The sequence below is a fragment of the Haplochromis burtoni genome, unplaced genomic scaffold (genome assembly GCF_018398535.1).
Source record: "Haplochromis burtoni strain Fernald_Lab_line unplaced genomic scaffold, NCSU_Asbu1 Contig_211, whole genome shotgun sequence".
Classification (NCBI taxonomy): domain Eukaryota; kingdom Metazoa; phylum Chordata; class Actinopteri; order Cichliformes; family Cichlidae; genus Haplochromis; species Haplochromis burtoni.
Window position 1 is genome coordinate 608103 of NW_024582572.1, and position 16846 is coordinate 624948.

Below are 16846 nucleotides of genomic sequence, written 5' to 3' on the forward strand. Positions count from 1 at the left end.
GAAATTTTGAGTTATGGATCCTTTTTTTTTTTTTTAGTGGCGGAAACGGGCTTCCATACAGGTGTGATGAGTAAAAGTATAAAAGGAAATCCTTTGACTACAGAGACTTACCCAAACCACAAATGAAACCATCTAGCCAAACTGCAACAGTGACCATGACTGTGTGTCCATGAACCAATAGATTAATCTTTTTTTTAACTATTTCACAAACTGCTCTGAAGCTGTTTTGGAAAACATCATATTTCCTGTCAGTGAACGGTAGTTGACTGGCTGTAAGACTTTAGTTTTCCAGGCAGGTTGAAGCAGGTTATGCACACATTGTTTGACCCAAATCTCAGTCCAGACTTGATGCAGATGTGGCAGAAATGGCAGCTGTGTTATGGTGAGGCTGATTTATAAATTGACCTATTTTGCTCGACAAGGCTGAGAGGGGAAACGGTGGGAGGGATTAACGAGGCCATGTGCAGTCAATGCAAGTATGGTGAAGTGAGGAGAATGCTTCCTCTTCTTCTACTCACAGCCTGACAATCAGGATCGGAGTCAGACAGGCTAGCAGGACTGAAGGCGAGGACATCGAGCCAGCACTGTTCTGTGCAGCGCTACTGTCCTTATTTATTATACTTCCAACGACTCCCTTCACACCTTTCTCCTCCTTATGTGGCGTTTCATTTAGTTTCTCCTCTTCCTCTTTCTCCTGCTCCTTCTCCTCCTCCCTTGTATCAGGACCGATCTTGTTTATCAGTGTAGCGAGCGTTGTTGGGGGGGCAGATGGAGGCTTGGTGGCCTCAGCCGTGGTGTGTGGAGGCGGTGTATCTTCAGTGCTCGATGCAAAGTGCACGGTGGGAACACTGGGAATGCCGTCAGCGGTGGTAGACTCCACTGGAAAGTCAGGTGTTGTAGGAACAGCATATTCATCTGTAGGTTGGAGGGGATCAGTTGTTGCATCAGGACTGGATTCTCCTGTTGTGAGCATGGGATCAGCTGTCACATCATCATCATCTTCATCCTCTTCTTCTACTGTGTCGGGAACTGGAAAACATAAATGAAGGAAAACTTGTTTTAATCTGGGATCTAATGAGGTCTCGCAGTCGTTAATGCTGCCAGTGAGAAATATTTTTAGGTAAGCGACCCGGGCACATGTGCTCATAACAGAGCTGACGTCCCCCTAAACTCTGTCACCATTGCTCCAGAAAAAATACACACAGGCATGACATGTAGAGCTTTGAGATCCCACAAAGTCACAATTTAGTTTGATTCGACCCACACTGGTGGATCTACAGTCCATATCAAATTTGACATGGGACAGCACGATAGCACATAGATATTATATTAAATATAAAAAACACATCAATAAAAATAAAGTCCTAAAATAAAATGCTGATGTGGACAAACACAGATCAGGAGGAGTAACGACTGTACTCTTACCACAGAGACTGTTTTCACATTTCTGGAGGTTTTCGGGGCATCTGGAGCACCAATCGCCTTCAACATACGGCCGCACTCCTTCATAGTTCCCTCTGAACACACGTACACAAAACATCACACAAATCCAAATGTAATAACTCCAGATTGTGTTACAAGAAAAACAGAAATAAAAAGAAAAGCTAACAGAAACTGAGTCAAACAGTTGAGTGTTAGTCTTTGTTAGTTTGTCCGCAGCATGAGGCACCACCAGTGTATATATGCATCGTATTAAATTGCCTGTATTACTGTGAATCAACTGACTTTAAAAAGTATAAGTTAACAAAGGGATGTTAAAATATACAATAGAGCCCAAAGAATTCACATGTAATGACGTGTCTCCTGCCTTCAGTCAAACAAGTAAAGTGTAACTAGAAGAATTTGCATTTCCTGCAAAAATGCAGTGTGAATGCTGTGTGGTGGAAATTAACTGCCGAAAAATGCAAACAAAGCAGAACTTTCTGCTGAAAAGAAGTGAAGAAGCTGAAGACAGCTTTATTTGAAAGGGTACACCGAAGAGTGTCAAGCAAGCAGAATGAGCGAGAGCGGGGAAGATGTGCAGCAAGAGCTACGGGTAGGATTCGAACCTGCGCCACCCAGTATACTGGCAGCTGCTCATCTCAGTGAGCCAAACAGGCACTTATCTCAGACACTGTAAATGGAAGTGAAGAAGCTGAAGTACATATTAGAAAAGTTGCAGAATTCATTCAGGATTCCTCTCAAACAAATGGCCATAATTCCCTAAACGTAGGGGCTAAAATGGTCATTCTTGCACGCTTCTTTTAAGAGCAGATGGGGAAATCTTCAGGTGTTCATAATTCATTATTACAATATGAATTATTAAAGATGTATGACTTGTAATGTACCATAACTGAGTAGAGGAGAAGCGTTAACTGCCTTGACTTGCTCTCAAACAACGTTTTGTAACGTTAAATCTATTTGAAGCATCCACCATCATTCTTTAACAATCATCAGGCTTTGGTGAACCATCATGGAGGTTTTCAGGTCTCTGTGGAAATCCATGAAGGAGATACAACAAGAGAAAAAAGTGCTTTATTTCCGGAGTTTGAAATCCGAGAGAAGCACAGATTTCCTGCCCTCAAACAAATGCAATTCATGGATAAACAGAACAAAAATTAATGAATTGTGAGCGTTAGGAGTGTCTGAAGATAAACTGGCCAAAGGCTCAAGCTTTGAAATTGTTTCATTGAGGAGATATGACAATTGGAAAATGGCTCGAATTCCAGCCTGATTGTGTTTCTATGGAGAGTTTTCAGACTTTGCGTTGCTCTGAGACGATTTGACAAAAACCTCTTACTTCCACAATAATGATAGAGTGAAAACTGAGCGAGTAGCAAGAAGTTGTTCAGACATGAAGAAAAGATTCAGAACGGTCCAGTGGGCCACTCGAAGCAAACTGCATAGCAACCATAGCAACGCATGTATTTTCTGAAAAATCATAATGATGCAACTGAAAACTTAAAGAGGGATTCAATTAAAACGAAAGAAGATGTGAAAAAGCTGAATTACACATGAATAGCTCAATTTGTGTGAGTGCTTTACAGCATTCACACAATTATTAGTACAGTCCACAAGAGGGAGCACTTGTTGTATTGTGCAGCAGTAACACTGGAAGGAGTCGTGGTACTGACGCTGGGTAGTAGTTACAGACGAGGAAGGAGACTCTGTCCCAGTCCAGTCCCTCCATAGTGTCACAGAGATGGAAGGCACAGCCCACTCTGTGTGTGTCTGCCCACACCATCTGTAAAACACACGCACAGTTTAACCTGAGTGGATCTGCCACATTCTACACAAGCTTTGGACAATGTCCTCTGCAGTGGATTTTAGCCATTTTAGTCGCATTCCCATTACTGAGAAGTAACTGGACAGTTGATTGATCATTAAAGTCATTCTCAGTTTGGGCGTGCACCCTGTCATTGTCCACATACATAGCCTAACTGTGTATACTGTATGTGTGTGTTTGTGTGTTTGTGACCTGTGTGTAGTGTCCACACATCTTATCTTCGTCACAGCTGTTGTTCTGGAAGTCGTAGTCCAGGCGTTCTGCACAGAACAGATCAATTAGAACACACTATTCTAATGTGAACAATGATGAGACTTAGTTGAAGAATCACCACATTCGGGACATATCCAGTGACAAGTAAAGGTTCTGCAGTCAAGATGAACATCTGGTATGTTTATCCTGAAACTTGAGAGATCCTCGTGTTACAGCAGCCAAAATAATAAACAGAAGCTATAACAATAAGGTTCAATAAGGATGCAAAGCTAAAGTGCTGGTCTGGCACAGGGCTCTGCTGTCAGAAGTATAATGGTTGGAAAAACCACAAGAAATCTCACAACACAAAAAGCAACAATTTCAGCACAGCTGAGTGAAATCAAATACAAAAAGTGTTGAAAACTGAGAAACTACATCAGGAGCTGTAACTTTAACATTCAGTGTTAAAGTTACATTTTTATACAAGTTCAGTAAATCACTGATCCATAGTTAATGTGTGGTAGGTTCATCTATTAACATCACAGCAGCAAAAATACTTCTAGTGATACTGCAACATAACAATGCTTTTAAAATCTAGTCGGCATTCGACTGTAGCAGAAATGTTTTTAGTTACCAAAGGTGAAGGGCCTGAAAACTGAAGGCTCTGCCTCCCATTCTACTTTTAAATACTCTAGGAACAACAAGTAGGCCTGCAGAGCGAGAGCGAAGTGCTCTAATAGGGTGATACGAGAAACAAAACTAGTTGTGGTGATCGTATTTTAAAAGCAGCAGTAATTTTTTAAAACCCCTGACAAGTCGACTCAAAGAGACTGTGTTTCTGTAGTAAAGTTTTACTAGTGATTGTAAATAGACAAACATCTTATTTGCTCTGACTTGTCATTGTGAAATAGATTGGATTGCAGATCTCGTGGTTGGAAAATACTGAAAACCAACACTGCTTGGAGCGGTTTCTGTAAGCCTCACTTCTACTGTTCAAAGATAACCACTGACTGTAATCTGTCTGCTGTAAACAAGAAAGCCAACAAATATTTACTTCTGAGATCACTCACCCAGGAACCATTTCTCCAGAGCCATTCGGAGGTCCAGGGGCCCGGTGCCCGCGTACAGATTCTCTCCAGTATCTTCCAGTTCTGGGTTGTGGTTCCAGATGCATTTAGCAGCGTAGCCCTCTGCCACCACCTTCAGGTTTGGATCCCATTTCTGCAAACAACCACTGAATGTTACAGAAGTGCCGGTTTGGCACCACCAAATCTGCTGTTTGTTAATCATCAACAGCTCGTGTCATTTTGCAAGGCAACGTGTTATAACTTTAGATACAGAGAGGAAGTCACGTAAAAGTAGCTAAAATGCTGGCCAACTATATTAAAAGCTGTCAGAGTTTAAAGCAATCAAATGAACATGTAGAAGTAAAGCTGGCTGACAAAACGCCTTTTTCCAACATTCCTGTCATGATCCATTTTTTATTATTATTATTTTTTGTTTCTGTTAGTTTCTGGTTGTACTTTAGTGATTTTTTAGATGCTTCCTTTGTTTATCCTGGTTTCTATGTTCGTGTATTTCCTGTTTTACTTTGACAGTCCCGTGTTTTGCTTCCTCCCTGTCTCGTTGGTTCATCTGCGTTTCCTCTGCTTTTCTCGTGTTTTCCAAGTCCCAGGTTTCTTCAGGTCTCAGGCTCTGTATTGTTTTTTCCCTCTGTATCTAGTGTTGTGTTGTTTAGCTTCCTCCGGTTTAGGATTTTGTTAGTTTATCTCAGTTCCCCGTTAGATTTGGTTTTGTAGTGTTGTGTGCAGCCCCAAATAAAGGCTCATCTTCTGTTCAACATCCACCTGCATCTCTGTTGTGTGTCGATCATGAACTCTACTATAGGGAAGCCCCAGAATAAAAAAATAAATCAATGCACTTGAACCATCCTCATTGTTGTTGAAATATTTAAGATTAGTAGAAATAGAGAACCAGTTCCCAAAGGTTCAGTTCCTTGGAACTGTTAGTGTGCCTGCTTATGGATCACGCTTATCGGATCTACTTGGCTACAATCAGTTCAGTTACATTTTGCATGCCGGAGGAGGAAAATAGTGGCTCAGTCTCCAGCCTGGACATTACTTTTGTTTTTATTGCACAAAATTACGAGTTAATTGCAAACTGCCTGCAGGACGGAAACAACTGCATGATGCTGCCAACGCAACTCCAGCTCTTTACAAGCACCTGCACCACACAGCATGCGACTCATTCACATGAAGGTAAAGTCTTTGATATGCTGCTTGGAGATCGTGGTGACTCTCAAAGCTGAGCCAGTAAGTAACTAAAAAAATCAAATGAATCTTATCAGTGCCCATCCCTACTGATAATTCTGTTACAGCTAACTTTCATTTCAGAATTATATCCTGTTCATTACACTGTTGATACAAATTACAGTGAAACAGCAACAGTAGCAGACGGTGGCACACAGTGGGTCTGAGGTACAACAGGGAGAAAGATGTAAGAACGAGAGAACACGAGAGGAGGAAGTGGAAAGTTTTTTTTGTAATCAGATATTGATTGTGTTGTGTTGCTGAAGTGTTTTCATATTGTGGGACAAAGATAATAACTATGGCATAATTGTGCTCCATAAGTATAACAACTGTGTGTTCAGTGGTGCCTTGTAAGTGACTCTCTGTAAAACACAAGCCGACTTTTATGCTTTTATTCATCGGTGCTGTACATGTGGCTCTGATAGTCGCGGCCTTGAAGTCGTTGGTCGGTTCGCCCGGATCAGGACTCGAAGCAGAGATTAAAGCAAATTTCATGCATACAAGTACAAAAGACACACAGACATCAATGAACTGGTGCACATCGTCGTTCATGTGCTGCAAGCAGCGGTTCAGCAGGGATGACGACCACGACTCTGTCCAGTTATTTGGTCTTCATGTTTATTTGTGCACGCTGCACAAATCAGAGTTTTAATGTAGACACAGCACCGATGCTTTCACGACAACTGAGTGTATATGTTTTATTAAAATTTCACACCAGATGTTACTAAAGTCATACTTATGAATTATTGTTTGTGAGATTAAATTGGTGGTTTTATAAGCCTTCTCCATTTTTTGGTTCCCTCCCCTCTTTAAACCTGCTTTTAATTATCATGATAATTTCATTGCATTGCATTTCCCAAGAGTTCAACAAGCCATAAAACAGTAAATCCAAAACAGCAATGTACAAATATTCTGGAGCTGCTTTAATCTGGTTATATAACCACCTCCATATCTCCCAGTACTATAAAATCAGCCACAGCTCTCCAGCAGAGTCAAACAGCAGGATCATTGTTGCTGTTTTCTGTGACACTAGTAGAGGCTTCATAAGCTGAACGGCCTCTTAAAGTAAATTTGACAGCCGGTAGTTAAATAAATATTATTGCACATGATATGACGTTTAATATCAGACCAATGAAATGTGGAACGCAGAGAGCTGATTCATAAGCAGCCACTGTGTTTGAGCCACCAAGGCTGAGTCATCCTGTCCTGGCCTCGCAGTCATTTAAAGATGCTGAAGTTATTTATTTTTTTTAATTATTTTCTATCCTGCTTCCTTTATACAAGACAAACCATGGGCGACCCCTTACCCCTGACCTCTGACCCTGAACGCAGTCTGACCCCCTGACGTGCACACTTCCTTCCCATCGTGTCTGTAACAGCAGGTTCCTGTACAGAAACTGATCTGGTGAAAGGTAAATAGCCCACTGCAAGGACGTGTGACCTTCAAAAAAGTCATTAAGAACAGCGGCTCTCTGTATCAGCTTCCTTTTAGGAAGACCAACCAAAAAATGCTCCGACTGGGACAAGAAATGACAATGGGCCGGCATCAGTCCGTGAGTCGTTTGGTACCGGGCTGCGAGAGTTGAGGCACGTGTGTGAAAGTCATGGTTTTCAGGGTTTTGATCCTTTTTATGGTTAACGCAGTTTCCCTGGGTCTTTTCCCGTGTGTTATGAATAAATCTTCCCGCTGGTACTGGTTTTATTTTGCTGTATTTATCCGCAACAAGTTTTCGGACAAAACCGGTCAAAATCACCATTAAGAGTTCTGATTTGAATGTCCACTGTCAGGGGCAGATGTTGGCCTCCCACTGCAGCTGAAGACGTCATGTGATGATGGTCATGAGTGATGATGGTCATGAGTGATGAGACGGAGCACAGTGACGCCTTTAACTCAGCCCGTTGTCTGCAGCTCGTGGTCTGAGTCACTGTTGCTACGAAACCTAAAGAATGAACAACAGGACCCTGACAGGGAGTTTAATATCCCCGTGTGCGTGTGTGCGTGTGCACATGTGTGTGTTTATTTGTCCAGCGCTGACATGCAACACAAACAATAGTCAGGGGTCTCCTTCACATTCCTCTCCCTGCAGGCGCTCGCAACATCTGGTCTGTATTATGACTTTCAGGTCATGTGGTGTACACACACACACACACACACACACGATCATCGCTGCCGACTGTACTGGAAGTCACCTGATCTGAGAACAGCTGATTATGTTCTCCTGAGTTTAACCGCAGCCTGTATTTTGTAATCTGAACAAAGTTTTTGTGTTTTAATCACTGACTCATAAATTAATGGATATTTTTCACTGTTTCCCAGCTCACAGAGTCGAGGTTTCTCCCTCAGGTGTGGACTTCAGTATAAAGTGCGTATGCATATATAAATAAAAAGTAATTGAATCTTGGACTTTAAAATCACAAAGGATGAGTTTACTTAGTGAGTCGTGGCTACAATGAAAGTTGAGTTTGTTTCTAGAGCACATTAGACCCCCCCTCCAGATTTATTAGTTAGTTTGTTTGCATTTGCCATAGCTTACTGACAATTCAGATAAAATAAATAAGTATCAGGTCAAGATGGATTAGAACCCCCCAGATTTTAACCTGGATTGGTGAACCATCAGGAGGCTGTAGTCTGGCCGTAGTGAGGCGGAGCTGTCGTGTCATTTTCTACCTGGGGAGTATTTTAATCCCAGGCAGAACGTTTCCCTAACAACAACAACAACAACAATAATAATAACAATAATAATACTGAAGTGCTTTCAGTGTCTAAATCTAACAGTGACCAAAAACAGAAGTAAACATTGAATGAAAACAAAGCGACCAACATGCTGAAAGTGCCTGCAGTGGTGTGGACACTGTGTCAGCCACTTCTAGGGGCGAGAGTCTAGCTCTTGATTCACAGCTGCATCTCTTACTTATTTCACCTGCAGCTGTGAGCGAGGAGTGACTGAAGGAATATTCTGGATGATGTTACTCTGATGGGTGTCTGAGGAGGAGGAGGGGCTCAGTCTGAGTTTCTCTGCAGGCCTGGGCTCTAGGTCCGTTTCGGGCTCTAACATGTGACGAGTAGGTTCATCAAAGTCATTGTTCTGTTCAGCTGGATGTGAACTGGCCTGATTCTCCTTTGTGCCCTTTCCATCTGTTTCCCTGTACTGGTCACACTGGTTTGGCTCAGTCCAGGTCTCTGAAGCAGCTGCTTTGCAGACGCCTTTACATCCCAACAAATGCTGAACTCTGTCCTCTGTCTCTTTCTCCTCCTCCCTTTGAGTCTCCCCTCATCTCCCTGTTGCTCCTCTTTTCCATCACTGTCTTCTTACCTCCTCTTTCTCCCCTCATTTGTCTTCTCCTTCCTACCTCCTTCCCTTCCTTCCTTTTCACATCTTTTTCTCTGCAGACCAGCTAAAAGCATAAGAAAATAATATGAAAATGGAAACGTCCCTGTGGGGCTCCCATGGAGGCTGAGACAGCCTGAGACCTCCCCTGGTCCACACACACACACACACACACACACACACACACACACACACACACACACACACACACATTCCTCTGGGCGCTCGTTCATTCTCTGCCTAATTTTCTTTTCTCTCTATCTAAATCTTCTCTTCCCCCCTCTTCATCGCTTGGCTCTTTCCCAGCCGTCCTCCTCTCCTGTTGCTCAACCTTGATCGCTCACTCCCTCGCTGTTCAGTCTGTTCCCTCTGACACGCTTGCTAATGGAGAGCGTCTGCAGCGGGAAACACCCGCCTGTTCCTGGAACCCAGGCCTGATTTACTCTGCTGATAAAGAGTGATGACCCTGCTCTGCCAACCTGTGCAAGCACGTTTTTATCAACTCACTGAGTGAATTAAAAATGGTTTTGGTTGGTACTAAAAGGAGGCGGGGAGGCAGTGTTATTAAAATGGATCTTTGCCATCCATTGTATGCTGGAAGATAGGAAAGAGAAATAAACAAATCCATGCTAGCAGTTCTGTAACTACGACTAAAACAAACTGCAGCATTCAGCATAACAGGTGCTTTTATGTGTCCTGAGGTGTTTATAGTGACAAGTGGAGTAGATTAACCATGAGATGTTAGAGAAAGCAAACAGGGAGGAAGTGAAATTCACAGCACCTCAGATGCTGGAATTACAAAACAAGAGAATAACTTGAACCTGAACATCGATAACTACAATCACAAGCACTCAAACGTTTATCAGAGGAATAAAAGACTCCGTCAGACATCTGGCAGCTGTTTTTACATTGAAGACTTGATATAAAAGCCCAGGTTACACTGCAGATGTGTGATCGCGCAGAGTCACTGACAGCAGTCTAGCCTTAGTCAGAGATGCTCCTTCAGCTCCTCCGGGGGACACAGAGACGACCCCCCAGGCCAGCCGAGAGTCCAGTGTCAGGGAGATTACGTGCAGCATCACTGCAGACGCTGCATCAACCATCCGTTCTTTTCTAGGTGAGCGCCGTGGCCTCAGTTTTGGAGGTGCTGATTCTGATCCCTGCTGGTCCACACTAAACCAAAAGGCTCACCTGTGGACTTCATCAGTGACACAATGAAGCACCAGAATCCCTACATCACCTCGCTGATGCAGTTCCCGCATTTATTTTTCATCTCATTTGTTCTCCCAGGGCGGCTGGAGCTTTAAAAATCGCACTTATTGTGTTTCTCAGTTTAACCTATCGTCCCGCTCGCTGGAGTTTTTCTACATCACTCTCTCCACTGAAACCAATCCTAATAGCAGCCCTGCTGAGGAGATTTCCACAGTGGAACCACACATTAAAGTTCCTGTGGTGGAAAACGGACTAATCCTTTCTTCTGGTTTATGGGCTTCAGAGGTTTAATTGCTTGTGGTTAACATGTGACCCAGACTTTGACAGATCTTGGCTGATGTTTGTCAGGCGGGTGTCCTGCATGATGCTGCCATTTGGCAGTCAGAGGTGCGCCCTGAGCGTCTGTGTGGGGAGCAGAGTCTTCAGTTCGCTCTCAGGCCCGGGCACAAAAGGTTTAATCGAGAGATGGGACGATAAGAACTTAGCGATTCAATATCCTTATCGATTATCTGCTTCTCATTCGCTCTGCTTTAAGAGTCACCACCATCAATAAGCAGCATATCAAAGACATCAGAATCAGTTACATGCTGTGGGTCGAATGTTTGTGCGTGTTGGGAGTATTTCTTCTCTTTGTTGTGTTGTTACTCCAAAAAAAGTAATGTATTATATATATTACACAGGACAGTTTTCTTAAGTGCTCACAGAAGAATGGCTGTAAATAATAATAATGACACATACAGTGTTTTTCTTATTAGGTATGAACGTAAATGCAACAGCACAAAGCAAAGATGAAATCAAGCACAAGGTGGTCACCGCAGTGACTCTACTTCTAACCATGAACAGGTAGAACTGGAGGCTGAGCGCTGAGGGTCAGGCTGCTGGGTCACTCGGCTTTAAACTGTCTCTGGGCTCTGGGCTAGCTTAGCATTAGCGTGCTGTCTATGCAGATGTTTACAAAGAGTTCTGTTAGCAGTACAATGCAGCTGTTTCTCCTCTGGACACGGTTTGCACTTTACCGTCACACTCTCGTCTTTTTGGGAAATAAAATATAAGTAATGTTCACATCCACACTGTAGACTGCGCCACTGTTTTTCTCCTTTGCACATAACTAAAACCAACTGATTGTAAGTGGAGCCAGTAAAAGGGAGAGACTAACAGTTCCAAGGAACTGACCTACTGGGACTCCCAATGTCAGTTTAACTAAGGTAACATGACTCAGTCAGACCTCATGTTAAACTCTTCAAAAGCTGGATTTCACAAACACTCTGGCCTCAATCATGCTGGATTCTTTCAGAAGAGCAGAGGCCAAAAATCCACAAATATAAGTTTGCTATCTGAAAAACCAACGACCAGTGAAAAGCTCTCTGCCTGTGTTTGTAGTCGAATTAACCTTTGATAAAAACAGATTCACATGAAAGACAAAAAAAACCTATTTTTGAACAATGAAGGAAACATAAAAGGTGGTCTCGCTCTTTTATAGGTGCTGAAAGACTTATTTTCTTTGAATTGTGAAAAACCGACTGAATGTTAACCTGAAATACAACATGTCAGGTTATGTCAGCAATAGATCATCTAGACAGCTGGACATGTTTCTGCTGTTACATGACTCATCTGTGCTGATATGATCAAATTACAAAGTGAAAATTATGGAAGCAGTTATGATTTTAATTAGAAGGATATTTAATTGGGGACAGGAAGAGACTGAACAGGGTGATCCGAAGGGCCAGCTCTGTTCTTGGATGCCCTCTGGACCCAGTGGAGGTGGTGAGTGACAGGAGAACGGCGGCTAAGCTGTCATCCCTGATGGACAACATCTCCCACCCCATGCAGCAGACTGTGACAGCACTGAGCAGCTCCTTCAGTGGGAGACTGCGGCACCCACGGTGTGGGACGGAGAGATTTCACAGGTCTTTCCTCCCCACTGCTGTCAGACTCCATAATAAAAACTTTAACTGATCAAACACACACATCCATACATATGCAATAACACTAAGTGCAATAATCCTTTCTGTCATCGTTGTATTTTTACTCAGTTGTATATAGCATTTGTATTTGTATTCTATTTTTATCTTATTGTATATTTATTTTATTTTATTCTACTGTATATAGTATTTTATTCTATTCTGTACAGTTGTGTACTGTATTTATTCTTATTGTATTCTAATTTTTGCGTCATAACTTTTGCACTGTCCACTTCCTGCTGTGACAAAACAAATTTCCCACGTGTGGGACTAATAAAGGTTATCTTATCTTATCTTATCTTAATTATCACGATAAAGATCCCAGCTGTTTGTCAAACACAGCTGAATACGTTGATCCTAAAATTCCCTCAGAGAACTCAGAGAGGTGCATCCTTCACTGTAACATCTCCAAAACGAGTCAGACTTCTTCCAGCTCGTCTCTGGTCCAGTGAGCAAACCAAAACAAGCAGCCAGCCCGAAGCTTCAGCACGAAACCATCGCAGAGCTTTTATCTGATGCACAGACAGAAAGCTCTCACATCCACTCTGAACTGTGATAATCATGCTTTTTTATTAATCCTTCATTGATAAATGCTATCAGACTATCAATAAACTGAAATGTTAATTCGTGCTGCTATAAATAAGAAAACACAGAGTCAAACTGACTGGTTTGCTGTATCACTATAGTTGAGTGATATTATCGTCGCTTCACCTGCATTTGCAAACATGTTTTTAGCATCTTCATCTTCTCATCTGATAACATGATGTCATCTTAAGTTTATATATGGATGTCAAATACATTCAGTCTGATTTTTAACTGTAAAAGTGCTGTTACTAAATGCTCCCAGTTTCTCTTTGCAGGGTAAAGATGTGTTTCTGCACTGTGTCCTCAAACACAGACAGTGTGTTTCTCTGCTGTCTGGCCAACTGACCAGTGTGCTGTTGTGGCAGGCTTTGTGATTGTTTAGCTGATATCTAACGAGTGTCTTCTTGTGGTCTGCTGTCAGCTGTCCTTCCACTCAGAAGAAAAAACTGGAGAGACTGATCATTTTAATGCTCCAGTATTTATTTATCAAACAGTACACGACTGGCTTTTCTGATCAAGGTAATTAGAGGCCACACCTTTTTGAAATATGGATCTATTGATCATCTCAGCCTGGTGTCTCTGTCACTCACAGCAGTGTCATCATGCTTCTGTTTATCCGTGTTGCAAACTTGGCAGAGAGTCTGTGGATCTCTTGGTGAGGATCAGAGTGAGGCACCTCTCCCTTTCTTCCGTTTCATGCAGTTTGTGCACTGACTTGTTTCTTTCTGGGTGATCATGGACCATCGTGTTTACCGTATGCATATGATTTCATCAGACAATAATGAGGTGAGAATCCCAGCCCCACCTCCACTGGGAGAAACGTTTGCTGCTGATTACCAGAGTTTGGAAAATGGTGTTCGGGACAGCCTTGGCGTGTTCGTCATGAAAACACGGGACACAAAACACAGATACAAACAAGGATAATTAGAACAAGACAAAGCTAGAAGACGGATCCAACAAACAGCGCCAGAGATTACATATGCACTTGTGCTCGGGGGAACATTCGGCAGAGAGAAGAAGAAGAAAAAGCAGACAACAGAACAAGAACTGAGAATATTAGGAAATGAGGATCAGGTCTATTCTGGACCGAAGATAAAGACAGTAAACAGACATCCGGCCAGTCAGTTTTATCCGTCTCCTTCTCCTCCTTATAGTCACATGTTCCTCTTCCTCTTTTTTACTGCAGCCTTTGATCCGAACGTCGCCCTGCTGCCTCAGCACCAATAATCACCCCGAGCCTTTTAAAACAATGTCACGTAAACTCAAACTGAATTTGCTTTCGGCTCCGATGAACCCTGATATCCCATAATTCAAGAACTCCAAGAGCCGCTCACAGCTGGAAATGATGAAAATAAATTGCGGACCGTGATGAGAATGAGCAGAATCGTCTTATTTGCTCTGTTTCATTTGCGTTTCAAAGTAAAAGTAGAGTTTCACACACATATGGAGAGGAATTAACAGTATTAAAGACTGAAACCACGGCTCGTCCCTTCAGTTTTATTCGTCTCTACAAAATAGAATTTGTTGGGGTCTTTTTTTAGCAGCAGATTAATTTTAGAGATTTCAGTTCAGCCTTTTACACGAGGCTCAGTGGATGGTTGTTGCTGCTGATGCAACACAATTAGATTAGTGAAACTCAACAGCAGCATCTCTTTCTGAACACAATGGTCAGTCTGTGTTGTCTTCAGGTCTCTGGATTACTCAGGATGAAGCTCAGAGTCAGGCGAGGTTCAGAAAACTGGAGACCTGATCCCTGTAACTGGGAAAAGACTGACTGGGTGGTCAAACATCTGTAAACTACCTCCACCCACAAGCAGTTTTGTGGAGGTTTAAACTGTTACAAACAGAGACTCGCAGGCCGCTGTAGCATTATATCTTCTGTGAAAGGTTGTCCTCACTTGTCTGCAGGCCGTGAACACCTTTGGGTGCTTTACATAAGACTGGTTATAAGTGCTGATGCTTTAACCCCTTAGCAGTCCTACAAATTTTGCCTATAAGGGTTAGCAGTCGGACGTACCGTGGGCGGTACGTCCGACTGCTAAGGGGTTAAAGACAATTGCGGGGAAATGACTTTAACTGCAGTGAACTGGCAACTGAGGGGCTGAAAAAGGAAGTGAACACTTAAGGATGCCCATAAACTCCCAGGGTTTAAAAATCCAGCTTTACAGCGAAAAATACAAACATTTATTACCTGGTGCAAATAAAACGTTTTAAAAAATGTTTTTTATATATCCAGTCCATTTCTGAAGTGTGCTGCAGTTGCAGTTGCACCCTAAGCTGTAAGATTTCTTACGTCTGGATTGGCTTCGGGCAGTTCTGCTATCAGATGCTCAGATGCATGAAGGCTCCCTGGCAGAGATTTTGAGACCATCTGAGAACATTTTGTAGTCTTCGTTTAAATAAATTACCCACAGTTCAAAGAGGTGTGGGCTTCACGGGGTTAATTATTTGTCCTGAACTGTGGTGACTACAAAGGTTTGGACCTAAATGCTGGCCACAGGAAAAAAGAAGTTCTAACAATGAAAGGCAAGTCTTTATTGAGGCCGATAGCAAAGTCTAAAAATCAGAACCCAGCAGAAATCCAAAACACAGAAGGGCACTGAGAGCAGAACACTGGGAAGCAACAGCAAACACTGACAATGGACAAAGAGAAGAAAAGGCTATATATACAGAGACTGGACGACAGGACACAGGTGGGGAATGAGGCACAGCTTAACAGGATTAACACAGACAAGAACAATCAGGGAAGCTGCAGACAGGAAGTAAAACTAAAGCAGGGGCCAGAAAACAAAGCTAGAAGAGAGACGAAGTATAAAAAAGAAAGTTAACAGATGGAGGAATGACACACAAACTCAAAGTAGGAACCGAGGGTTAGTACAAAGGTCATCTAAACGTGCGCCCAAAACTCCACAAACAACTAAACAGGAACCAGAACTCAAATAATACAACACGACTAATGCTCAGAATCACTGGTGTGACAATGAGATCACAGCAGGAGTGAAAAACTCCAGAAACACTCATCAGAAAGCACTAGAATAACTGTAAAACTCAGTAACTCAGTAAAACTGTGCTTTGTATTCAGTTTAAATCAAACTCTGGTTTGTTTTCCCCCTTTGGTGCAGTTTGTTGTGCAGATCTGAGCTCAGCAGTGACACTCAGGCGCGCTCCAAAGCAGCCACACCGACTCCCTTAGAGGACGCCGTCTCCTTCCGGCTCCAAATGATTTGCAGAGCCGTTTGTTTATGGTGAGAACGAGATCCCGCCTCAGTGTGACGACTACCAGGTGTAAGCTGCAGGTTTGAGCTAAACGCAATCCAGCATGCTTTGCACTCGGTACCAGGGTTACGCCTAAAAACTGCTCAGATAAATATTAATGTTAGGAGTAAATTCTCCACATTATCCGTTAGTTAGTGGGGGAGGGGCCAGTTAAGAGATTTGATTGGGCATCTGGTGTGCAGCATCCCTTCAAACCGGCCCATTAGTCCAAAACTGCGCCTGCCCACCGGGAAAATGCCAGGTATGCGAGATTACTTGTTCAACTCTGAGCATCATTATGTGGTTTGCAGTGGCACATTCTGGTTTGCTTGGAGTTTTCTCTGTGTGAAGAGAAATCAAACCACAGGAAAAAGCTACAAATTTAAAAACTCATCAGCTGATATGCACCAGAATAACCGAACTATACATGGGAAACGCCCTAATCAAGCACGGAGGCGGCTCCGGCTCAGGAGGGTCAGTCCCAACTAGGGACTGACATAAACAGTAGTAACCAGACCGAAAAGCAGCGCACATTTTTTCCTGAGATGTCACACACTTTGGATTCTAGCCAATCATTTTACCTTTGCGAGCCTAGTAGGCGGGTCCAGGTACGAACGTTCTTTTAGAGCAGAGCTACAGATTAAAAATGCCCAAAGCGAAGCGGTCAAAGTCTGGCTGTACTTCACAGCAAAAGATGCAAACTCAGCAGCAACAAGTGCTTTAAGCTGATACTGTGAT

The 16846-nt window shown here is 42.8% G+C and overlaps 1 protein-coding gene across 1 annotated transcript in view; it reads right to left on the reverse strand.

The window, feature by feature from the left end:
- The window catches only part of LOC102303270 (peptidase inhibitor 16), a 19753-nt gene continuing 2907 nt past the window's right edge, over nt 1–16846 (reverse strand). Inside the window, exons 2-6 of the mRNA XM_005936597.3 lie at nt 4528–4678; nt 3458–3525; nt 3114–3223; nt 1426–1517; nt 1–1029 (exon numbers count right to left, since the gene is read on the reverse strand). Coding sequence (XP_005936659.1) covers nt 515–1029; nt 1426–1517; nt 3114–3223; nt 3458–3525; nt 4528–4678 — 936 coding nt within the window. The 3' untranslated portion in view covers nt 1–514. The remainder of the gene's footprint in view (nt 1030–1425; nt 1518–3113; nt 3224–3457; nt 3526–4527; nt 4679–16846) is intronic.